This window comes from Ornithorhynchus anatinus, chromosome 14 (assembly GCF_004115215.2).
Source record: "Ornithorhynchus anatinus isolate Pmale09 chromosome 14, mOrnAna1.pri.v4, whole genome shotgun sequence".
NCBI classification, from domain to species: domain Eukaryota; kingdom Metazoa; phylum Chordata; class Mammalia; order Monotremata; family Ornithorhynchidae; genus Ornithorhynchus; species Ornithorhynchus anatinus.
In genome coordinates this window covers 44,786,242-44,809,948 of record NC_041741.1, presented here as the reverse complement: position 1 = coordinate 44,809,948, position 23,707 = coordinate 44,786,242, and the positions used below count along the sequence as shown (strand labels likewise).

The 23,707-nt window shown below is 53.6% G+C and overlaps 2 protein-coding genes across 5 annotated transcripts in view; one reads left to right on the top strand and one right to left on the bottom strand.

Annotated features, from left to right (window-relative positions):
- Positions 1-77: 77 nt before the first annotated feature.
- C14H22orf23 (chromosome 14 C22orf23 homolog) lies at positions 78-10,061 on the top strand. Of its 4 annotated transcripts, none has more exons than XM_007658075.3 (7): positions 78-218; positions 3,556-3,664; positions 4,275-4,337; positions 6,133-6,324; positions 7,608-7,739; positions 9,110-9,210; positions 9,429-10,061. In XM_007658075.3, the coding sequence occupies exons 2-7, from the start codon at positions 3,565-3,567 to the stop codon at positions 9,837-9,839; spliced, it is 999 nt and encodes a 332-aa protein (XP_007656265.2). In that variant the 5' UTR covers positions 78-218; positions 3,556-3,564; the 3' UTR covers positions 9,840-10,061. The 4 variants fall into 4 exon arrangements, with proteins under 4 accessions (XP_007656265.2, XP_028935271.1, XP_028935270.1 ...); XM_029079437.1 differs by having other exon boundaries at positions 79-228; XM_007658076.2 differs by lacking the exon at positions 78-218 and adding an exon at positions 318-350.
- Positions 10,062-11,111: 1,050 nt separating this feature from the next.
- The window catches only part of MICALL1 (MICAL like 1), a 28,974-nt gene continuing 16,378 nt past the window's right edge, over positions 11,112-23,707 (bottom strand). The window contains exons 9-16 of the mRNA XM_029079375.2: positions 22,827-23,245; positions 20,607-20,741; positions 18,458-18,584; positions 18,069-18,159; positions 17,046-17,119; positions 14,340-14,454; positions 13,674-13,720; positions 11,112-12,679 (exon numbers count right to left, since the gene is read on the bottom strand). Coding sequence (XP_028935208.1) covers positions 12,558-12,679; positions 13,674-13,720; positions 14,340-14,454; positions 17,046-17,119; positions 18,069-18,159; positions 18,458-18,584; positions 20,607-20,741; positions 22,827-23,245 — 1,130 coding nt within the window. The 3' untranslated portion in view covers positions 11,112-12,557. The remainder of the gene's footprint in view (positions 12,680-13,673; positions 13,721-14,339; positions 14,455-17,045; positions 17,120-18,068; positions 18,160-18,457; positions 18,585-20,606; positions 20,742-22,826; positions 23,246-23,707) is intronic.

Here is a 23,707-nt window from a genome sequence, read left to right as displayed (position 1 = left end):
GGAGATTCACTTCCGGGGCGCGCCGGGCGGCTGCCCCACTTCCGGTCGGCCTCCCGCCCCCGGCTTCACTTCCGGGTCACGCCCGGAAGTGAGGCCCGTCGTCATGGTGACCGCGCCCACCAGCTCCATCGCCACCGAAGCCGGCGCTTGGAGGAAGGGACCGTCACCTCCTCCGGCAGGCCCAGGGCCTGGGTTCTGATTCTGCACCGATCGGCCGGGTGACTGTGGGCAAGTCACTTCACCGCTCTGGGCCTCAGTGACCTCATCTGCAAAAGGGGGATGAAGACTGATTGCTGACACCCCGATGACCTTGCATCTCCCCTAATGTTTAGAACAGTGCTTGGCACATAGTAAGCGCTTAACAGATGCCATCATCATTATCATTATGATTATTATTATCATTGTATCTACCCCAGCGCTTAGTACAGTGCTTGGCACATAGTGAGCGCTTAACAGATGCCATCATTATTACTATTATTATTATTGTGTCTACCCCGGCGCTTAGTACAGTGCTTGGCACATAGCGCTTAACAGATGCCATCATTATTACTATTATCATTATTGTGTCTACCCTGGCGCTTAGTACAGTGCTTGGCGCATAGTAAGCGCTTAACAAATGCCATCATTATTACCATGATTATTATTGTATCCACTCTGGCGCTTAGTACAGTGCTTGGCACATAGTAAGCGCTTAACAGATGCCATCATTATTACTATTATTATTATTGTGTCTACCCTGGCGCTTAGTACAGTGCTTGGCACATAGTAAGCGCTTAACAAATGCCATCATTATTACCATGATTATTATTGTATCCACCCTGGCGCTTAGCACAGTGCTTGGCACATAGTAAGCACTTAACAGATGCCATCGTTATTATCATTGTATCTACCGTGGCGCTTAGTACAGTGCTTGGCACATAGTAAGCACTTAACAAATGCCATCATTATTACTATTATTATTATTATAGTATCCACCCTGGCGCTTAGTACAGTGCTTGGCACATAGTAAACGCTTAACAGATGCCATCATTATTGTCCATTCCAAGCGCTTAGTACAGTGCTCTGCACATAGTAAGCCCTCAATAAACACTATTGAATGAATTATTATTATTATTGTATCTACCCCGGCGCTTAGTAGTGCTTGGCACATAGTAAGCGCTTAACAAATGCCATCATCATTATTATTATTATTATTGTATCTACCCCGGCGTTTAGTACAGTGCTTGGCACATAGTAAATGCTTAACAGATGCCATTATTATTATCATTGTATCTACCCCGGTGCTTAGTAGTGTTTGGCACTTAGTAAGCACTTAACAAATGCCATCATCATTATTATTATTATTATTATTTCCCTCTGCTCCTTCTCCCCTCCCCATCGCCCCTACTCCCTCTCTCTGCTCTACCCCCTTCCCCTCCCCACCACACCTGTGTCTATTTGTATACATTCATTCAATCGTATTTATTGAGCACTTACTATGTGCAGAGCACTGTACTAAGCGCTTGGAATGGACAATTCGGCAACAGATAGAGACAATCCCTGCCCAACCACAGGCTCACAGTCTAAACGGGGGAGATAAATATATTATTTATCAGAGGTCATGGTTCTAATCCTGGCCCGTTGCTTGTCAGCTGTGTGACCTTGGGTGAGTCACTTTACTTCTCTGTGCCTCAGTGGCCTCATCTGTAAAATGGGGATGAAGACTGTGAGCGTCATGTGGGACAACCTGATGACCCTGTATCTCCCCCAGAGCTTAGAACAGTGCTCGGCACATAGTAAGCACTTAACAAATACCAACATTATTATTATTACTCTGTTAATGATGTGTATACATCTATGATTCTGTTTATCTATTTTGATGGTATTGATGCCTGTCTGTATATTTGTATATACTCTTTATTACTCTTTTATTAATATGTATATATTAATAAGTATTGATGCCTGTCTGTATATTTCTATATACTCTTTATTACTCTTTTATTAATATGTATATATTAATAAGTATTGATGCCTGTCTGTATACTTCTATATACTCTTTATTACTCTTTTATTAATATGTATATATTAATAAGTATTGATGTCTGTCTGTATATTTGTATATACTCTTTATTACTCTTTTATTAATATGTATGTACCTATGATTCTATTTATCTATTTTGATGGTAGCAATGCCTGACTACTTGTTTTGTTGTCTGTCTCCCCCATTTAGACTTTGAGCCCATTGTTGGGCAGGGACTGTCTCTATCCGTTGCCCAATTGTGCATTCCAAGCTCTTAGTACAGTGCTCTGCACATACTAAGTGCTCAATAAATATGATTGAATGAATTAATAATAATAATTGGGGTATTTGTGAAGCACTTATTACGTGCCAAGCACTTTAATAATCATAATAATGATGATGATGGTATTTGTTAAGCACTTATTACATGCCAGGCACTTACTTTGTGCCAAGCACTGTTCCCTGTGGTAGATACAAGGTAATCAGGTTGTCCCATATTGGGGCTCCCAGTCTTCATCCCCATTTCACAGATGAAGGAACTGAGGCACAGAGAAGTGAAGTAACTTGCCCAGGATCACACAGCAGATGAGCGGTGGAGCTGAGATTAGAACCCACGCCCCCTGACTCCCAAGCCCGGGCTCTTGCCACTAAGCCACGCCGTGCTGGGGTGGTTACAAGCAAATCGGGTTGGACTCAGGCCCTGTCCCACATGGGGCTCACAGTCTCCATCCCCATTTTACAGATGAGGGAACCGAGGCACAGAGAAGCGAAGGGACTCGTCGAAGGCCACCCAGCAGACAAGTGGCGGAGCTGGGATTTGAACCCAGACCCGTGCTCTATCCATTTTGCCACCCCGCTTCTCCTATAATAATAGTTATTATTATCGATATTGCTGTAGTTATACTGTCTTGATTCTATTTATCGTGATTACGTTGTCTTGTTTTTGTCCGCCTGTCTCCCCCGATTAGATTGTGATCCCGTCATTGGGCAGGGATGGTCTCTATCTGTTGCCGAATTGTATACTCCAAGCGCTTAGTACAGTGCTCTGCACATAGTAAGCGTTCAATAAATACCATTGAATGTTAATTATTGTGGCATTTGTTAAGTGCTCTTTTCCATTTCTTCTGCTCCCTTCTGTGTCACCCTGACTGACTCCCTTTATTTATTCCCCCTCTTCTGAGCCCCACAAAACTTACTGTACCTATCTGTTATTTATTTTCGTTACTGTCTGCCTCCCCCTCCAGACTGTAAGTTCCTTGTGAGCAGAGAATGTGTCTGTTCTATGGTACTCGCCCAAGTGCTTAGTCCAGTGCTCTGCACACAGTAGGTGCTCAATAAATAGAATTGCTGGGCTGACTGAGCGTGAGTGGAGAATCCAGAGTCTCCCACAGGGAGATGGGGTAGGACCTGGATGGAGGAGGGGGAAAGAGGCAGGTTTTTGGAAGGGCCCTCAGGTTTGGGGGACTCTCCCCAAGGGACAGGGAGACATTGGGGTGGTCCCTGCCCCGGGTGGGAAGTGGAAAAAGAAAAATAACGGGTTGTTTTTCCTTTCTCAGATCTCCACCATGGCGTCTCAGGAGAGGAGAGGGGCTGTGGCCAGAGGAAGAGGCTTCTGGCACTGTCCCCGGCCGGCCTACAGTCCCCAAACACGGGAGCTGCTCAGAGGTCGGTGACGAAGAACGCCATCGCCCACCCAATCAGTCAATCGTCAGATTTAATGAGCGCTTACTGTGTGCGGAGCACTGTACCAAGCGCTTGGGAGAGTACAATATACCAGAATTTCTTATTTACGATGGCATTTGTTAAGCGCTTACTTTGTGCCAGGCACCGTACTAAGCGCTGGGGTGGATGCAAGCAAATGGAGCGGGACGCAGTCCAGCTGAGTTGGTGGATACCTTTCCTGCCCACAGCGGGCTTACAGTCTGGAAGGAGAGACAGACATTAGTATAAATAAATAAATTCTGGATTTCATTTGATCGTATTTATTGAGCGCTTACTGTGTACAGAGCACTGGACTAAACGCTTGGAAGGTACAATGTGGCGACAGATAGAGACAATCACTGCCCAATGACGGGCTCGCCGTCTAGAAGAGGGGAGACAGACAACAAAACAAGGAGACAGGCATCTATATACATATATATATATATATATATATATATATATAAAACCATGGTGGGGCTGAGAGCGGGGTGAATAAAGGGTGCAAATCGAAGATCTAAGTTAGTGCCAGCCTCTGCCCTCCTGCACGGTCACAGAGTGACTTTTTCTCTTGCAGTGATGATGCAGGAATCCAAACTCAACAACTTCCAGCAGCGCCAGATCAGGGACTCCATGAAAAGTACGTCATGAAAATCGCCCAGGGAGCCAGACGCCGACCCCCCTGCAGCCGACCGAACGGTTCTGAGAACTGATTGTCTGCAGAAAAGAGGATGGCTCTAAAGGGCCTCGTTTCAATCCGTCAATGAATTAATCCATCAATCGGTGGTATTTATAGGGTGTCCGCTGTGTGCAGGACACTGAAGCACTGGGGAGGGTGTGCTAGAACAGAATTGGTAGATAGGATCCCTGCCCTCAGAGGGACAGAGGCAGATGTTAAATTATGGCTGGGGGAACGGGTGGGATGGGATGAATATCCAAGTACTTAGGAGATCAAAACCAAGTGCAACACAGGAGGGAGGGAGAACAAGGGGTCAATAGCAAGAGAGATGCAAGCGAGTAGGTCGGTGTTAGAGTTTAGTGGATGGGCTGGGTTGTCTGGGGAGAGGAACGAGGTTAAGTAGGAAAGGACAGCTGATTGAGTGCCTTAAAGCTAACCGACGGTCAGGAGATGCAGTCCTATGAGAAGCATAGCGTGGCCTCAAAGAAAGAGCATGGGTCTGGGAGTCAGATGACCTGAGTTCTAATTCTGCCTTTGCCTCTTGCCTGCTATGTGACTTTGGGCAATTCACTCAACTTCTCTGAGCCTCAGTTCCTTTATAAAATGGGGATTCAACACCTGCTAATAATAAAACTGGGGGATTTGTTAAGCGCTTATTATGTGCCAGGGAGTTGTCCTTCCTATTTACAGTGTGAGCCCCAGGTGGGACCTGATGATCTCGAATTTACCCAGAGCTTAGTACAGTGCTTGGCACAAAGTAAGTACTTAGCAGTTGCTGCAATTATTATGCAGTCCATACCTGGAGTCCATATCCCCACAGGTTCTGCTCCCCAACTCATCCCCTGCCCATTTACCTCTCCCTTGGATCTCCCCTTTTCCATCTTTCCTACTTACTTTCTCTTCTTCCCAGAACCACCCTTTTCCACCTCCATCCCATTCCAGCCGTTCAGATGTCAAGGAGGACCTGTGCAAATAATTGTGGTATTTAAGTGCTTACTCTGCACGAGGCACTGTACTATGCATTGGGGTAGATAGAAGCAAATCAGGTTGGACACAGTCCCTGTTCCCCATGGGGCTCACGGTCTTGGTCCCCATTTTACAGGTGAGATAACTGAAACAGAGAGAAGTGAAGTGATTGCCCAAGTTCACACAGCAAACGGCGGAGCCGGGATTAGAACCCAGGTCTTTCTGACTCCCAGGCCCGTGCTCTACCCAGTAGGTCATGTTGCAAGGCTCAGCCGCTCCATCAATAATAATAATAATAGTAATGGTATTCAGCATTTACTATGTGCCAAGCACTGGGGTAGATAGAAGGAAATCAGTTTGGACACAGTCCCTATCCCATCTGGCATTCACAGTCTCAATCCCCATTTAATAGATGAGGAAACTGAGGCACAGATAAATTATTAGTATTATTATTCATAATAATCGTATTTGTTAAGCTCTTACTATGTGCCAGGCACTGTATAAGCGCTGGAGTCGATACAAGTGAATTGGATTGGACACAGTCCCTGTCCCATGTGGGGCTCGCAGTCTCAATCCCCATTTTACAGATGAGGGAACTGAGGCACAGAGAAGTGAAGTGAGTTGCCTGAGGTCACACAGCAGACAAGTGGCAGAGCCTGGATTAGGACCCTCGTCCTCTAACTCCCAAACCCATGCTCTTGCCACTAGGCCATGAGTTCCTTTCACCCTGTGCACCACCCTTACCTTAAGGCTCCCGCGTCCTGAGCCATCCCCGATCTTCCTTCCCCAGGAGGCGATGCCCTGCCGGTCGAGTGCCATCCCACTTCCAGCCAGAAACCATCATCACCGCCCAAGCCGACCACCCACCCCCCCGGCCTCCGCCTACCTCCCATTTTATCGACCAGGCCCCGCCGCCGGCCAGCAAACATCTGCCAGGCCAACGACGCCTACATCCGAGAACAATACAGGCCTCGGGCCACAAGTAAAGTTTAAGGATGCAGGGGCAAGGGAAATTTCTCTTCTGGGGGTGGAAGGCCAGCAGACAAGGCAAGATGAGTAGGTCCAATAATTGAGTTTCTTCCTCGACCATCCTGAATCTCATTGTGCAGGAGTAGGAGCACCACAAAGGGGGGAAGGATCCAAATAACTTCAGTGGGTCAGGAGTGGTGTGGGAGCTTGTGTCAGTTTCTGAAGCATCGCCCTGGTATTTTTTAGAAACACCCCGGAGATTTCAGACAGGAATAAGATCCAGTGTGCGTTGCCGCGTAATTGTAATGATCTCTCTTCACTTAGCATAGAAGCTTTCAGGGCCACCTCATTATCACTCTCGTTTTACAGAAGAGGATAACCTCAGTCCAGAAAAGGACTGTATCCTGGCTAGGGTCACCCAGCCAGCCTGGGGTAAAACCCAGATTCTCCAGTGCAGCTTGGGGTCCCGGGTAGCCTTTTTGGTACCAATCCCTGTCAGAATTTGGACTCAAGCTTCCCTTCCCGTGTTGCTTCAGAGCCACTCTTGGCCCTTCCTCTCGCGTCCCGTTACCCACCCTGCTCCCTTCCCCTCGGGTTCATTCACCGAGACCCTCCACCTTTCTTCCCGGTGGCATCTTCCTGCTGCCCGAGGCCACCATCGAAATCACTGAGGAAAACCGCTGCCTCACCAGAGGATTCCATACTCTAGTCACGGCTGAGCCCCTGACTGGGAACCAGGAGACTTGGAGTCTCCTCCCACCTTAGCCGCAGGGGTCCTAAGGCACTGTGGGCAAAATCCTTCTCTCTGTGTTTTGGGCCTTATTTCCATCTGTCAAAAAGATTAAAAGAGCAAGCTTCCCCTCCTCCTCCGTGTTCACTGGATGGAGAATGGAGAAAAGCTCGGCGCTCCCCAGATGTAAGGTATATGGTATTTGTTAAGCGCTTACTATGTGCCAGGCACTGCACTTGGGGGGAACACAAGCAAATCAGGTTGGACACAGTCCCTGTCCCACATGGGGCTGGTAGTCTTAACCCCCATTTTCCAGATGAGGTAACTGAAGCCCAGAGAAGTGAAGAGACTTGCCCAAGGTCACACAGCAGACAAGTCATAGAGCTGGGATTAGAACCCATGGCCTTCTGACTCCCAGGCCCGGGCCGTATCCACTAAGCTTCTCTGTGAGGGAACCGTGGGTATACCTCCCGTGTTTCCTCATGATGTCTCCCGCCTCAAATGAACCCCCAAGCAGGAGTAGAGAGGCCTCATCCTCTAACACTTCGTCTCCCTGGCCCCTGCAGGAGATCTGGAAAAGGAGAAGCAAAGACTCCAAAATATCTTTGCCACCGGGAAGGATGTAGAGGAGCGGAAAAGAAAGCAGAAACCTGTCGCGCAAGAGGAATCGGCCCCCAAGCCTGACCGGTTTGAGGAATGTAAGGGGCCGACGTGTAGAGCGGCCACGAGTCGGGGGCTGCTGGGCTCGGGAGGGGAGCTTGGGTCGTCCCCAGTGGGGTCCGTGAGAAAGCTGAGCAAGGAGACCCCCACGTCATGTGGACACCAGGCCGGCCCTTCCTGGAAGGACTGTATTAGTTGCCGTGTTGCATTTCTGCCTGCCGTTATCGGTATTGTTATCGATACTTTTAATAATAGTCATACCGCTAATAATAATAGTGGTATCTGCCAAGCACCCACTATGCGTCGAGCACTGTACTAAGTGTTGGGGTAGATACCAGACAGTCGGGTCTGACAGTCCGTGTCCTTCAAGGGGCTTGCAGTCTAAGTAGGAGGGAGAACAGGGACTGAATCCCCATTCTGTAGATGAGGAAACTGAGGCCCAGAGAAGCAGAGAGACTTGCCCCAGGTCACACAACAGATGGAGCCAGGGCAAATCACCCAGCTGGCACCCACTTCACACTCACAGAAGATTGGTTGTCTTCACGCCCAACCGTTAGCTGGGTATGTGGCGTTGGGCCCACCTCCTGGCCCATTCCAGCTGCCCCGGCAGCACCAGGGCAACCTGTCTTAACAGAAGAGCATGTCAGGCTTTGCCACTCCTTCAAGCATGCCCTTCCAGCCCACTGGGAAGACTCCAGAGATTGAGGAAGCCGGAAACAGGGTGGAGGTAAATCAGTCCATCACTGGTATTTATTGAGCACTTACTGTGTGCAGAGCACTGTACTAAGCACTTGGGAGAGTACAGTAAACCAGAGTTGGTAGACACGATCCCTGCCCACAGGGATGTTACAGTCTAGAGAGGCAAAGAGACATAAAATAAATTACAGATGGAGGAGATGGCAGAGTGTAAAGACATGTACATAAGTGCATGGGGTTGGGGGAGGATCAAAGTGCTTAAGGGGTACACGGCCGAGTATGTAGGCGACGCGGGGGGGTGGGGAGGGGAAACGAGGGCTTTGGGGAGGGGAAACGAGGGCTTAGGGAAGGAAGCGTAGCCCTCCATCACAGCCCAGCAAGCGAAAAAGGAGGCCAATCCCGTGCACTTCTGAGCAACCCGGAACACGCACGAGAAAAGGCAAAATGGCAACACCACCCCAGCTGCCTTCCCTTCACGAGCCCAAATGGCAAGTACGACAGCAAACCGACCACTGCCCTATTAGTGTCCTGGGCTGAAAACTCAGTCCGTTAAGAAGTGTGCAGGTGATGGTTTGTTCCGGCTCAGGGAAGACAGTTTGCGTGGCATAGACCGGATCAACGGGAGCGGGTACGGGGGCTCGCTGGCCGTCCGTTCACGGGGCGCTCACCGGCTTTCCTTTCCCGGCACTGACCGTCCGCCTCTGCCGTTCAGTGGTGAACGAGGTCCAGGAGAGGCGGGAGTTCCTGTTGCAGATGGAAGCCCTGGGCCGGGGCAAGCAGTATCGAGGGATCATCCTCACTGAAATGTCCCAGGTAAGACTGAGGCCCCCTCCTCCAGCGGGCCTTGGTCAGGGGAGCCCGGTGTCTTGAGCGATCCCCTGGCAAAGCTTTGTCCCAACTGGGGGGGTGGAGGGAAGAGTCCGCGGGAGCCGGGAGAACCGGGGGGACCGGCTGCGGCCCCGGTTTCGGCAGAATCGATTCGGGATTCTTTTAACTCCCAAACAACTCTCTCCTCCCGCTGCCCCGTGCAGAAACTGCGAGAGATGGAAGACCTTGATAAACAGAGAAGCCGCAGACTTAAAGAAGCAGTGGCCAGAGCCTCTTCTGAGGAACCCAACTCGACCGCAGGGCTCCCGGCTCGACCCAGCTCCAGAGACGGGCCTCCATCCAGAGCTGGGGGCTCGCCCGTAGACCAGCTCGGCCCACCCGCAAGTCAGAACTCCCCTCGCCCCGGGACTTCTGGGTCTGGCCACCCACCGCCCACACAGACCAAGCTGGGGGCAGAACCAGAAGCCCCCAGGAGTCCAAGAAGCCGCCTAGCAGTGGGCGGTCAGCAGGGTGGACGATGGGTAGGACCAGATTCCCTCCATTTAGGAAAATCGGGCAGAGAGGGCATCTCCCCAAGTGAAGAGCCCTCCTACCACCATCCCAAACAAGTCTGATCCACCCCTCGACCCTGAGTCCTTCCCAAATCCCCTTTCTGCGCTGCATGTTCAGTTTCTTTGGGAGACTTGGAAAACAGGCAGCGTTAATCACTTCTTCCCAGCATTGAGTCGATTTCTCCAACACAGGGCAAGCAGCTCCCTGAAGGCCGGGGTAAAAATCCCAGTCAGTGCACGGTCTCCTTAGCTGGATCTTACATAAACCTGAGTTTTGCTTTTAAAGGGGCCGGTTTGATTTGTTCTCTGGGTTAGAAAGAGGAAGAAAACTCACTTCCAAGCCACTGCCCATCGCTCCCTACGGACCAGATGAGAAACATTCGGGGAGGGAAGAACTCTCCCCCTGCCCTGGGTGCCAGCTGACAGTTCGGTGAACACAAAGGGGATCCCAGGCTCTCAGATTGAGGTCAGGGTAGTCCGGATGCCTTGCCACCCCTTGGATTTTGCAGTAGCAGCCCTCAAAGGTGCAACTCCAGTTTTAGAGGGGCAAAAAATCCTCCATCCAGAGAAACAAGCGGAGCCTAGCGGGTGGGGCCCGGGCCTGGGATCAGGAGACCTGGGTTCTAATCCCGGCTCTGCCACTCGCCTGCTGTGTGACCTTGGACAAGTCACTCCACTTCTCTTGGCCTCACAGTTTCCTCATCTGTGAAAGGGGATTCTGTGCCTGTTCTCCCTCCCCTCTGGACTGTGAGTCCCCTGCAGGACAGGGACCGAGTCCAGTCTGAACCTTATCTACCAGTACGCGCAGAGCAAATATCACAATCAATTATTATGCGAGCTTTTGGGATCCACTTTCCCTCCGGTCCTTCCAGGCTTATCCCGAGGACAAGCTGCTTTTGTTCCCAGTGAACCCAGAACCAAACGTGGGAGGAGAGAAGAGGACCAGTGGCTCCTCAGTGGTTTGCAACACATTTCATTCCTCTAGGGTCCTCTGCCATCCTCTAGCCTGTAAGTTCATTGTGAACAGGGAAGTCTATGGAATTGTACTCTCTCAGGCGCTTAGCACAGTCCTCTGCACACAGCAAGCGCTCAGTAAATACCATTGATTTAATTCGATCGTATTTATCGAGCGCTCACTGCGTGCGAAGCACTGTACTAAGTGCTCGAAGAAGACCTAAGTCTGAAACCGTAGCAGCCAAACACCCTGGGGTCCGGAGTGGCCTGGAGAGGCGGCGTGGGTTCAGGCCGGGGTAAAGGGCTCTTCTCCCCCACTCCCATTCCGAAGCTCCACCCTCTTCCCAGGCACCACTTTCTGACGGAAGCGTCTCACCCAACCATCGATCGGTAACATTTATTGAGCGCCTCCTGGGTGCGGGAGCGCTGGGCTGTGCACCCTCTGGACTGAACAGAAATACCGCCCACCGGACAGTGAGGTAGGAGTTGCAGGCAGAGCTGGCTGCTGGGAGAACACGAGGTGGCTGGTGGAGGGCCAAAAATACAGTCATTTTCCATTTACTGTTGTGCAGACAGACCTCCCCGGGGGAGTTGGTACGGTTCGGTCCTCATTCACAGGTAGGCGGAAGGAAGCACAGCCCAAAAGCTGTTGTTCATAGAACCTTTGGCAACTGACCACCAGGGAAGTCCTCCGGACCAGAGACGGCCTCGGAAAGGAGCGGTCACCCCCCGTTGGTTCTGAGTTGGCTGGGCTGGGGGGGACGGGCCCAGAGAGGTCAGTGAAGGGGACAGATCGGCGTCCTTTCCATTGGTGCTCTGAGGGGGAACAAGGGAGGAAAGAAGGCACTCGGCCCCCAGGCCTGGTTTACCGAGACCCGGGGGGCTCTGCGGCCCCCCCTCAGGAGCCCTACCGGAAATCCGAACGCAGCCACCGCGGCTGGAACTCGGCCTTTAACTCAGACTGGTCAAGCAGCTTAATAAATATCTCCAAAGCAAGGAGGAAGAAAGTGTTTTTAAGGGGGGGGAGGGTCAGAAGGAGAAAGTGCCTCCTGCTTCCAATCCTGAGGCCGAAGCAAGAGTCCAGAGCAGAGGGATGCCCATTCTTGGAGAGGAGGAGACCAACCCCCTGGGCTCAGAGAAAAAGCCAAGGAAGCTGGGCGCTGCTCCTTGACCCCCCCCCCCCATCATCGCCACGGGCCCGGAGCGGAGGAGGCGTGAAGGGAGGAGAGCTGGGGACCGACTGCAGTTGAACCTGCGGCGGTGAAAGGTACAAATTGCCAGCCGTTTCTCGAACGGCGATGGGAGGGGAGGGCGGAGGTGGAGCGGTGGGGAGGGAAGAGGCAGCTGCGGCAGTTTGGCAGGGGCAGAGGCGGGGACGGGGTCAGGGGTCGGTAGTGCAAGATTCCCGCCGCCATCTGGATCCTCTACCGCTCAGCTAGTCGGGAATAAAAACCGTGGTCACTAAAGAAATCCATCCAGATCGAATCTCCTTGGCAGCTGCAGCGTCCGTTGCTGCCCACGGCAGAGAGAGAGGGAGGCACAGGGAGCTCTTTGGGGGGCTCAACCCGAAGGTCTTGAGAAAGGGGAAGGCCACGGTCCAGGAGAGCCCCGCTTCCTCCTCCTCCCTCTTCTGGGTAGATCCTGAAATCCTCCTCAGGGGAGAGAAGAGGGCGCCCCTGCCTCGGCCAGAACCCGTGCCGGTGGGCAGGGTGGGAGGCGGGGGGCTAACCGACAGGGCCCGTGGCTACCAGGGGTGAGGGTCAGAGGCTCCGTCGGCCGGCCGGGCCTCCCGTCTGTCCAGATCTCCCGTTTGGCTGGGCCCGGCTCTTAGCTTTTGTCCTTGGGCGACTTGCTTTTGGAGTCATGCTTGTTCCCCAGAAGTTTTAGCACCTTGATGGGCTTGAATTTTCCTTTCTTCTTCCCCTCGGGTTCGGCCTCCTTGTGGAACTCTGCAGAAGGGGAGGGCGAGAGGAGCCCGGTGGGGATGGGGCGGTCGGGGCCGTGGCAGCCGAGAGATACCTCGCACCCAGCGGCTGCCCACGTAGGCCGAGGCTGAGGACCCACTTGCGAGTCGGAGCAACAGCGCGTCCTGGCTGGCCCCCCGATGCCCCTGCAGCCCTCAACAGACCACATCTTGGAGCCAACCTGTCCACACACGCCCAAACTGGGCCACACTGCTACTGTGGGCAGGTACATGCGAACACCTAAGGATGGTACTTGTTAAGCACTTACTAGGTGCCAAGCACTGTTCTAAGCACTGGGGTAGATACAAGTTAGTCAAGTTGGACACGGTCCCCGTCCCACACGAGGCTCACGGTCTTAATCCCCATTTTACGGAGGAGGTACCCGAGGCACAGAGAAGTGAAGTGACTTGCCCAAGGTCACCCAGCGGACATGGGGCAGAACTGGCGTGAGAACCCGGGACCTTCTGATTCCCAGGCTTGTGCTCTAACCACTAAGCCACACTGCTTCTCATGTGAACACATACACCTGGGTTGCCCACACGTGACGCTTAAATACCACTCCCTAATTTATATACCAATCCCTAGTTTACATAAACCCCTGTAGGCTGAGAGCTCATTGTGGGCAGGGAACGTGTCTACCAACTCCGTTGTATTGTACTCTCCCAAGTGCTTAGAACAGTGCTCTGCACACAGTAAGCGCTCAATAAATACGATTGAATGGATGAACGAATGCTCTGCACACAGTAAATTCCCAATAAATACCACTAATTGATTCCAAACTCTCTATATACTCTTTATACACCAAACTCTGGTTTACGTACTGATCCCTAATTGATGTACCAATCCCTAGTTTATAAAACAAACCCTATCAGACCCAATCCACGAGTGAAGTCTAAACATTTTGCTCGCTCCGGGAGAGAAGGAATCAGGCTGTCAGGGACCCCGGGATGAGGACGTGACCCCCTACTTTCTCACTTACCTTTCTTTTTGATCATGGCTTCCAACATCTTGTCCTCCTCTTTCTCCCTGAAGCGAGAAGCAAGGGAGAAAAATTCAGGGAAGCAGTAAATCAGTTTCCAATCATCTGGGGAAACGGGGGACCGGCAGAGTTTAGAACGAGCAAGAGTCGACAGCATCGTCACCCAATCTGTTAGAAAAGCCCCATCCTTCCCTACGCCTCACCAAGCTCCCAGCACGGTTCCAAGAGCTGGGAGAGTTATACCGGAGCAACGAAATGGGTGGGCAGACAGGCTCCGGCTATCCAAACTGCCCCGTCTGTTCAACTCAACAAGAAGTAGCGTGACTACACGAAACAGCGTGGCTTAGTGGATAGAGCCCGGGCCTGGGAGTCAGAAGGACCTGGGTTCTAATCCCGGCTCCGCCACACGTCCGCTGTTGTCACTTAATCTCTCTGTGCCTCGGTTACCTCATCTGTAAAATGGCGATTAAGAGTGTGATGGGACAGGGCCTGTGTCCAACCTGATTAACTTGTATCACCTCTCGTGCTTAGAACAGTGCTTGGCACACAGTAAGCGCTTAACAAGTATCGAAATTACTATTATTAACTCCTTTTCTCAATCGCCCTCAGCGCAGGTAACTAAGGTTCCCCTCCCCAGGGGAGATCTCGTTTCCGCTGGCGGGTTACCTCTGCCGGTCCTCATCTAGGCAGTTGACGATGGCGTTGCGTTGCTCTATGATGGTCACCAGCTCCTGCATCAGCACCTGCTCCCTCCCCCGATCCTCCTCCGTCCAGTCTTTGTCTGCCCAAGGCCAGAGGTCAGAGTCAGGGGGGTGGGGAGGACGCAACCCTAGCAGACAACCGTAGTAGCTAAACCCTGTTGTAATCACTCCCTCCACCTTAAGGTCTCTTTCAATACCCAGCTGCGGGCACTTAGTCACCAACGCCGACGATTACGGGGCCTCGGGGATGCCGGCTTTTCATTTTGAGCACGGGTGCAAACTTGGGGTTGGAGCTCTAAGGCGGTGAGGTACTGGTCGGGGGGAGAAGGGAGGGAGAAATGGAAGGGAAGAAAGAGGAAGTAAAAGGCTCACAAGCGGTGGCTCCTTTCTGCCCCGCTCTGAGCGGTTCTGCTCGCTTGCCTCACCCCCATCCGGTCGCCTGCTCCCACAACCCCCCGTCATCATGGCAACCTTGATGCCACAGGTCCAGATTTCCAATCTGCAGCCCTTCTCTGGTGGACTCTGCTCACACCCAGCCCCCGCCTGCCCTGCCCACACCCAGCCAGCGCCCACTTTGGGTTGTGAGAACCCCAGCCCCGGCTTGAGCCACAGAAAGCCCAGGCCCCATTCACACCGCAAACACCAAAACCCCCACCCGGCCCCCGTTGGCAGATGGCATGAGGTGGAGCCGCCATCGGGCTCCTCCTCTGATCCTTTTCCAATCCCATAGGGCGGGGAGGCCAACCTACGGCTAACCTTCCTGGGGCCAAGTTACTGGCATCGTCCCCACAGTGCCAAGCTCACGGGGACCCCGACATCTGTTAGGTGGATGCCTTCGTGGAGAATCCCAATCTGTTGCTTGGGAGCACCGTCTTGCTTTTACTTAAGCAGCGTGGCTCAGTGGAAAGAGCACGGGCTTTGGAATCAGAGGTCATGAGTTCGAATCCCGGCTCCGCCACTTGTCAGCTGTGTGACTGTGGGCAAGTCACTTAACTTCTCTGTGCCTCAGTTACCTCATCTGTAAAATGGGGATTGAGACTGTGAGCTCCACGTGGGACAACCTGATTCCCTTGTGTCTACCCCAGCGCTTAGAACAGTGCTCGGCACATAGTAAGCGCTTAATAAATACCAACATTATTACTTAACATCTGTTCCCCTAAAGCCAGTGCAATCCAAAGCCCTTTCCACTCTCTCCACTCAAAACAACAATAATAACAACTGCAGTATCTGTTAAATGCTTACTGTGTGCCAAGCACTGTACTAAACGATACCAGCAAATCAGGGTGGACAAAGTCCCTGTCCCACATGGGGCGCACAATCTTTAATCCCCAATCTACTGATGAGGTAACTGAAGCACTGAGAAGTGACTTGCCCAAGGTCACCCAGGGGACAAATGGAGGAGCTGGGATTAGAACCCAGGTCCTTGTGACTCCCGGGCCCGTGTTCTATCCACTAGGCCATGCTGCTTCTCACTCATTCCTGCCTGATTGGGTACATAAGGGTTTTGACTGTATGACTCCCCTAGTAGGCTATTAAATGGGAGTTGGTTCACCCCAGTCCACGGAAGTGGCTACCCCTTTCCCGCCCCGACTCCCCAGGGCCTTCTACACCCGCCACCTACTCTCGGCAACCCCTCCCCTCGTTGGCGCCAGAACTGCGGTATGCACGGGATGCCAAAAGCCTCCACGGCAGGCTCGGAGTTTGTTAGAAACCACCGAGGGTAGAAACTTAGCCACTTCCTCTTCGATCCCCCTGCTCCTCACTCTGTGCCCTGTCAGACCAGGGAAGCGTAAGCTCATTCAATCATTCATTCAATCGTATTTATTGAATGCCTACTGCGGGCAGAGCCCTGTACTAAGAGCTTAGGAAAGTACAGTACAACAATAAACGGTGAAGTTCCTGCCCAGAGCGAGCTTCCAGTCTAGAGGGATGAGCTCATTGTGGGCAGGAAAAGTGTCTGTTTACTGTTGTGTTGTACTCTCCCAGGTGCTTAGTACAGTGCTCTGCACACAGTAAGTGCTCAACAGAAACGACCGAAAGAAGAGTGAATGAAGGGCAATCTGCCCGCAGCCCTCACTGGGCTTGGCAAACTGGGTACGGGACCTTCAGCCCCGCCCTAAGGATTCCCACCACGCAGGATCTATTTCTATATCCCACAAATGCTGCTCATGGGGCTCTATCAGGGGGTGCCCCGGCTCTTGGAAAAAGATCACGTGGGTCACCAGTTCTCCCCCGGCCCGAGAAAGTCCCTCCCACCTCAGCCTCCTCCCTCCGAGGCCGCCTGACCCCCCCGAACGGCCGGCCTCGCCCCGGGCCGAAGGACGTGCCGGGTTTGGATGTGGCCGGCCACAGACCCTGACCTTTCCAAGTCACTCAGCAGGGCGGCACGGGGAGCCAAGGACAGTAAACCGCAGCCCTCCGACTCCCCCATTTCCTATTTGCTAAAATGCTTCGTGGTCACCCCGTTCTCCCCTCTGTCAGGGTTAGCCCAATGGGCAAATGGAAGAAGGGTTTAAGGGGAACTGGCCAAAGCCACCAGAGGAAGTCGGGAGAAGACGGGGGCTCCTTCGAATAGAGGGCCAAGCTCCTGGCTTTCTCGGCCCGGGGCCGGACGAGCCAGCCCAGGGGAGGGGTGGGCGGCGGCGAGGCAAGTGGGGAACCGAGGGCTCACCGGGCTTGTTGAGAAGGCACCTCAGCTCGTATTCCACGTCTGCCTGACGCTGTTCCAGGTTCTGCTGCTTTAAGCTGCAGGAGAGAAGAGGGACAGCATTACTGGCCTGTGGGGGTCCAGGACCCCCGGAGGAGGGTTGAGGGGAGCCTTTCTCCTGCCCGGGAGGACCCTCCCTCCGAGGGGCGGGGCTGAAACGCCAGCAGCCAGTGGGTGTTTGAGGGTTCTCACCATCTCTCCAAGGAAAAACTGAGCCCCAGGATGGAAAAATGACCCAATTAGGGGAAGGCTCAAGCTACTGCATTCACTCCCCTGCCTCAGCCAGGTTTGCTCCCAAGCTCCCTGCTTTCAAGACCCTGCTGAAACTCCATCTCCTCCAGGAGGCCTTCCCTGATTACTCTCATCTACCCCATCTATCCACGTTGTTACCCCCGACCCCCCACTGCCATTTCAGCAGTTTCCCTTCACCTAAGAACTTGGGCACTCATCCTCTGCCCCTCACCTACCACGGTTCTTATGAACATCACTTTAAACTCTGTTTTTTCTCCACTACCTATACATTTACTTTAGGGTCTGCCTCTCCCACTCGACTGTAAGCGGGGATCAGGTGTACTTACTCTATTCTTCTCTCCCACGTGTGCAGAGTGAGCACTGAATAAATACTACTAATAATAACTGTGGTGCTTATTAAGTGCATACTCTGTGCTAATCGCTGGGGTTGATTCAAGATAATCAGATTGGATACCGTCCCTGTCCCTCGTGGGGCTCACAGGCTAAGGGAGAGGAGGGACTTGTGTTGAGTCCCCATTTTACAGAGAAACAAACTGAGGTCCCCCAAGAAGTGAAGTGTCTTGCCGAAGGTCACCCAGTGGGCAAGCGGCAGAGCCAGAATTAGAATCCAGGTCCACGCTCCTCCCACCAGGCCCGCTGCCTCTCACTCTATTGATCGGCGATTGAATAAGAGGGCGGAGGACCCGGGTGGCTCCCGCGGGGAGATTTTCGGTTTCCCGGCCTCTCCAGACTCACACGTAGACCAGCTCGGACTCCCGGCGCACCAGCATGTGCTTCTCATGGATAAGTTTGAACCAGTCCACCAGCAGGTCGTCCTCGTGACCGTCTGCAAACCGAAAAACCGAAACCCCCCCGGCTTCAGGTGAGCGAGCCCGCTGCGAGACAGAACCACCCGCCTCCGGCCGGGAGGCCACGTCACTCTTGGGGCACCGCCGAACGGGGACACGCGTCTCACCGCTACCCCGCGCCTCTCCCCAAGCAGGGGCCGCGGTAACGGAGCCGGCGGAGAATGGTACGGCCCTCCTCTCCCCTACTGGCGGCGGCGGTACACAACCCTCCGGCCCGTACCATCCTCGGAGCGGAGAGCCTGGGCCGCCCCGGCTCCCCCTAAGCCTCGCGCCTACCGTTCTCCCCACTGCGCAGCTTCTCCTCCAGCGACACCCCCCGGTGCTCCAGCTCGTCCAGCTGCCGCTCGATGGCCTCCATCTCCCCGTGGATGTCCTCCTCCGGGATGTACTGGTCAGACTGGACCTGCCCGACCAAGCCGCGGACGTCACCGGGGAGAACTGCCGGCCCCCTGGTGTGGGAGGGAGCCTTCCTTCCTCCCTCCTCGTGGAAGGGAGAGGGGGGCGTCCAGCCCAGTCCCTTCCCCAGTTTCCATTCCTCCAGCCCTTTCCCACCCAGCAGGGTCCCCTCCCTCAGGATCCTCTGCCTCAGTCTCAGGGACTTCCCTCCTTACTCCCCTGAGGGCTCGGCCACACGCAAAGGCCTGGGCCTCAGAGGGCCCAGGAGACCCTTCCGCCCACCGTGCCTCGTCCTACTGGGCTGGGCGGTGGCCGCAGCGCTCCATGGCTGGGGTCCTGGGTTCTAATCCCAGCTCTGTCACTTCACTTGCACAGTGTCCCTGGGCAAGTCACTTCACTTCTCTGGACCTCAGCTACCTCATCTGCAAAATGGCGATTAAGACTGCGAGCCCCAAGTGGGACATGGGCTGTGTCTAACCTGATTAGCTCGTATCTACTCCAGTACTCAGTACAGTACCTGGCATATAGTAAGCGCTTAACAAATACCATTAAAAAAATAAAAAGGCAGGAACCCCAGTCTCAGCCGCACTGTGGACACAGAAAAGCTGATTCTGGCTGAGCTGTCATGTTTGCCACTTGTGTTTTCGCTCTGGCCCCTCTGTGACATTCTCCCTACAGACCTTCTGCTCCAATAGAGTGGCTCCTTTCCGGACGGCAGAGAGCCACGCTGCTCTCGCTATAGGAACTGACTGCCAAGAGAGGAAGCAGCATTGTCTGAGGCTTGTTTTTTTTGTGTCCTCTGATGGTCTCCTGGGGCCTCGCTGCTTTCTGTTTCCTATTTTCAGTTTGTCATACAGCAGCTACTTGGATAACCTGCTATCATCGTGCTAACAGCCGCCTAAAGTGTTACTCTCAAAGCTTTCCCGGGCTGGAGATCCCCCGGCTCCTTCTACAGTGCCTCCCTTAGCTCGACAGCGCTTCGTTGTCGAGACTTTCTTTTCTTTTTTTATGGTATTTGTTAAGGGCTTACTATGTGTCAAACGCTGTTCTAAGCACTGGGGCAGGGAAAAGTTAATTAGGTTAGATACAATCGCATCCCACATGGGGCTCACAATCTAAGTAGGAAGGAGAACAGGTATTTAATCCTCATTTGAGAAAACTGAGGCACAGAGAAGGTGTCTTGCCCAAGGTCCCACAGCAGAGCTGGGATTAGAACGGAGGTCCTCTGACTTCCAGGCCCAAGCTCTTTCCACTAGGCAAGAGCCAAGCAAGCTCATTTTCTCTAGGGAGATGGAGGACCCTGCTCTGTCTCCTCTCTGAAATTATCTTTCAATGCTATGGAGAAGCTTTCCAAATTCCCCCTCCTTTCCACCCAGCTCCTTTAACATTTTTTCAAAGGGTACCCTTCCTTCCAGCACTATCTGTTCTCCTGGCAGTGGAAACCCCTTATTATTAGTATTATTACCAATATTTATGGTATTTGTTAAGCACTTACTATATGCCAGGGACTGTACTAAGCAGTGGGGTAGATAGGAGATCATCAGATCAGACATAGTCCGGGTCCCACGAGGGGCTCATAGTCAAAGAAGGAGGGATTAGATTAGACTGTAAACCCGTCAAACGGCAGGGACTGTCTCTATCTGTTGCCGACTTGTTCATTCCGAGCGCTTAGTACAGTGCTCTGCACATAGTAAGCACTCAATAAATACTATTGAATGAATGAATGGAGAACAAGTGCTGAATCCCCATTTTACAGATGAGGTAAATGAGGCACAGAGAAGCTAAATGAGTTGCCCAAGGTCACAGAACAGGTAAGTTTATTGTCATATTGTACCCTCCCAAGCACATAGTATAGTGTTCAGCACACAGTAAGCGCTCAATAAATACAATTGAATGAAAGGCACATGGCGGAGCCGGGATTAGAAGCCATGTCCCCTGATTTCTAGGCCGATGCTCTTCCCACTAGGCCACACTCCTTTCTCCCGCAAAGCAGCCCCTGTCCACCCCGCCACGCGGGCACAGGTGATACCTTGCGCTTGATGAGTGGGAAGCCGTGTCCAGGGGCTGGGGGTCGCGCTGGCTTGGACCCCTTGGGAGGTTTCTTCGCTGAAGGCGAGGCCATTGGGGAAGGCTTCCGGTTAAAGGGGTTCTCCTTGCAGGAAGACTAGGGAATGAGACATGGGAGAAGATGATTGAGAGAGGAGGGTGGGAGAACGGGGGCCCAGGAAGGTGGGGATCCTAGCAAAGGACTGGAGGTGGGGGTGGGAGTTGGAGTGGACCTGGATAGGCCAGCTGATGATGATGATAATGATGGTATTTGTTAAGTGCTTACTATGTGCCAGGCACTGTACTAAGCGCTGGGGTGGATACAAGCAAATCGGGTTGGACACAGTCCCTGACGCCCGTGGAGCTCAGAGCTTCAATCCCCATTCCACAGAGGAGGCAACTGAGACACGGAGAAGTGACTTCCCCGAGGTCACACAGCAGACAAGTGGCAGAGCGGGGATTAGAACCCATGACCTTCTGACTCCCAGGCCCGAGCTCTATCTGCTATGCCAAGCTGCTTCTCTGGGCTCCAATCCATCAATCGATCGATCGATGGTATTTACTGACTGCTTTACTGTGTGCACAGCAATCTATCAGTCAAAGGCACTTATGGAGTGCTTACTACGTGCAGAGCACTGAATTAAGCACTGGGGAGAGCATAATACAGTAGAGTTTGTAGATCAATCCCTGTCCTCAAGAAGCTTCCGGTCTAATGGGGGAGACCGACGTGACAATCAATTAGAGATAGGGCTCCTCTCTGAGGCAACAAGGCCATGGCCTAGTGGTAAGAGCAAGGATTTGGGCGACAGAGGTCGTTTGTTCTAATCCCAGCTCCATCACTTAACGTCTCTGGGCCTCAGTTACCTCGTCTGTAAAATGGGGATTAAGACCATGAGCCCCACGAGAGACAGGGACTCTGATCACCTCATATCTACTCGAGAACTTAGAACAGTGCTTGGCACATAGTTAGAGCTTAACAAATACCAACATTATTATTATTATCTTTATTAAGAGGCCAGAGGTTAAGGCTGTGTTTGGAGGGGAGGGGAGGTCACCAGTCGGGACCCAGTATGGGGCTGAAGTGACATTTTCCTTGACCCGAGGAAGCCCAAGGTGTTTTCTACGGGAAACCCCGGCCCCGGTGCCCGACACTGCTTCCCCAGACTGCCGCCAGACAGCTCACCACCTCTGGGATGGAACCCAGAAGCTCTGACACGCCGCCCAGAATTCCAGGCAGGAGGTGGCTGTTGTGTGGGGAACGGATTAGCCACCGTTGTCAAACAGAGCTCTGTCAATACTTCCCAACCGCTTTACAAATCTGCTCCTTAACTCAGAACTAACGGAACGGAAAGCCGACAGTGAGGTCCCCTCCACCCCGCACCCGCCACGGGAGCCTGTCTGAGAAGATCCGCCCTGCTGAGCGGACCCTGGGGTCTCCTCCTGGAAACGCCCATCCCACTCCACACCCGGGGCCACATCTGGCCCGGGGAAGTTGGAAGCAGGTCAGAATTCTGCCCAGAGTCTTCGAGGACCCAGCTGAGTCCACGCCCCTCGGTGAGAGAGCAAGTTGAAGGCCCATCTCCTCCAAGAGGCCTTCCCAGACTAAGCCCCACTTTTCCTCATCTCCCACTCTCTTCTGCGTCATCCCGACTTGCTCCCTTTGCTTCTCCCCGCTTCAAGTCCCAAAGCACTTAAGTACATATCTGTAATTTTATTTATTTGTATCGATATCTGTCTCCCCCACTCTAGACTGTGAAGTCGTTATGGGCAGGGAATGTCACTGTTTACTGCACTTTCCCAAGCACGTAGTACAGTGCTCTGCACCCAGTAAGCGCTCAATAAATACGACTGAATGAATGAATAAAGTTAACTCCGTGGTTGGTGTGTTGTGAGCAGGGAACGTGTCCACTCACTCTCCCAAGCGCTTAGTTTAGTGCTGTGCACAGAGTAGGAGCTCAATAAATACCACTGACTGGATTCTGCAATTCCCCAGATTCCTTGGAAGAAGCCAGTGGGAGAAAATGAGGGGTGGGGTCAGGGAGAATGGGGCGGCTGAGATCCCCCTGGGATGCGCAGAGCTGAGGCCAGGAATCCCGGCTCCCAGTGGGAAGAGGGGAAGGGGCTGCCGGAGGAGGCCCCGGGTTCGGAGGGGAGAGAGTTGACTTCTCCAGCCATGGGGAGAGCCAGGAGCTCAGGCACTTACCTTCACGAGCAGCTGCGGGGAGCTCCCGGGACTCCTCTCGGGGGTCGGCAGCAGAGGAGATGGGGTGGTCCCGCCGCGGGGCTTGCTGGGCCGAGGGCCGGGGCTGCTCCTGGCATTGTGAGCGGGGGAGCTGAGGCCGGGCGGGGGGGTCCCCGCCGGGCCGGGCCGGACGAGCTCCCCGGAGGAGGAGCAGGTGGAGGAGGAGGAGGAGGAGAGGGAGGAGTTGTGGGCGAGGGCGGCGGGGGCGTGCACGGCCGGCTCGGAGGAGCTCTTGGGCACGGGCGCGGCGTCCGACTCCCCCGGGGCCTTGGCGGAGGTCTCGGAGGACAGGCTCTCCACGCTGAGGGCCGGCGACGGGGTGGAGGAGGGCGGCTCCGAGTGAGAGAGGCGGGAGGCCGGGAGGCGGGCGGCGTGGGGGGCTGTGAGGGGTGAGACCAGGGGACGGGGTGAGGGCAGGGACCCCAGCTCCCGGGAGACGGCCCGCCCCTGCCCAGACACCGTCAGCCCCAGCGGGGGAAGCAAGCTGAGGACGGGGCATCCGGCCTCCCCGGGCCCACCCTGCCAGCCCCCAGATACCAATCACCTGGGCACCCACGTTCCGGTCCCGGTGCCCACAGGAGACTCAGCCCCACAGCCAACGCTCCAACCCCCTCTAACCATTCTCCCTCTGGAGATGCCCCCCAGGGGAGCGGATCCTGATGGGAGCGGTGGAGGAGCAGAGGAGCTCAGATGGCGAAGCCCTCCGTAGAGGACACCCCAGACCTCATCGGATGTCCGAGGTCACTCAGCAGACAAGTAGCAGTGCCACAATTAGAACCCATGACCTTCTGACTCGTAGGCCCGTACTCTATCCAATATGCCACTGGGAGGCACGGTCTAAG

Coding starts and splice junctions, on each gene's coding strand:
- C14H22orf23 (XM_007658075.3), top strand. CDS start 3,565: ATGGCGTCTCAGGAGAGGAGAGGGGCTGTGGCCAGAGGAAGAGGCTTC. Junction 3,665..4,274: donor AACACGGGAGCTGCTCAGAG/GTCGGTGACGAA, acceptor TTTCTCTTGCAG/TGATGATGCAGGAATCCAAA. Junction 4,338..6,132: donor GATCAGGGACTCCATGAAAA/GTACGTCATGAA, acceptor TTCCTTCCCCAG/GAGGCGATGCCCTGCCGGTC.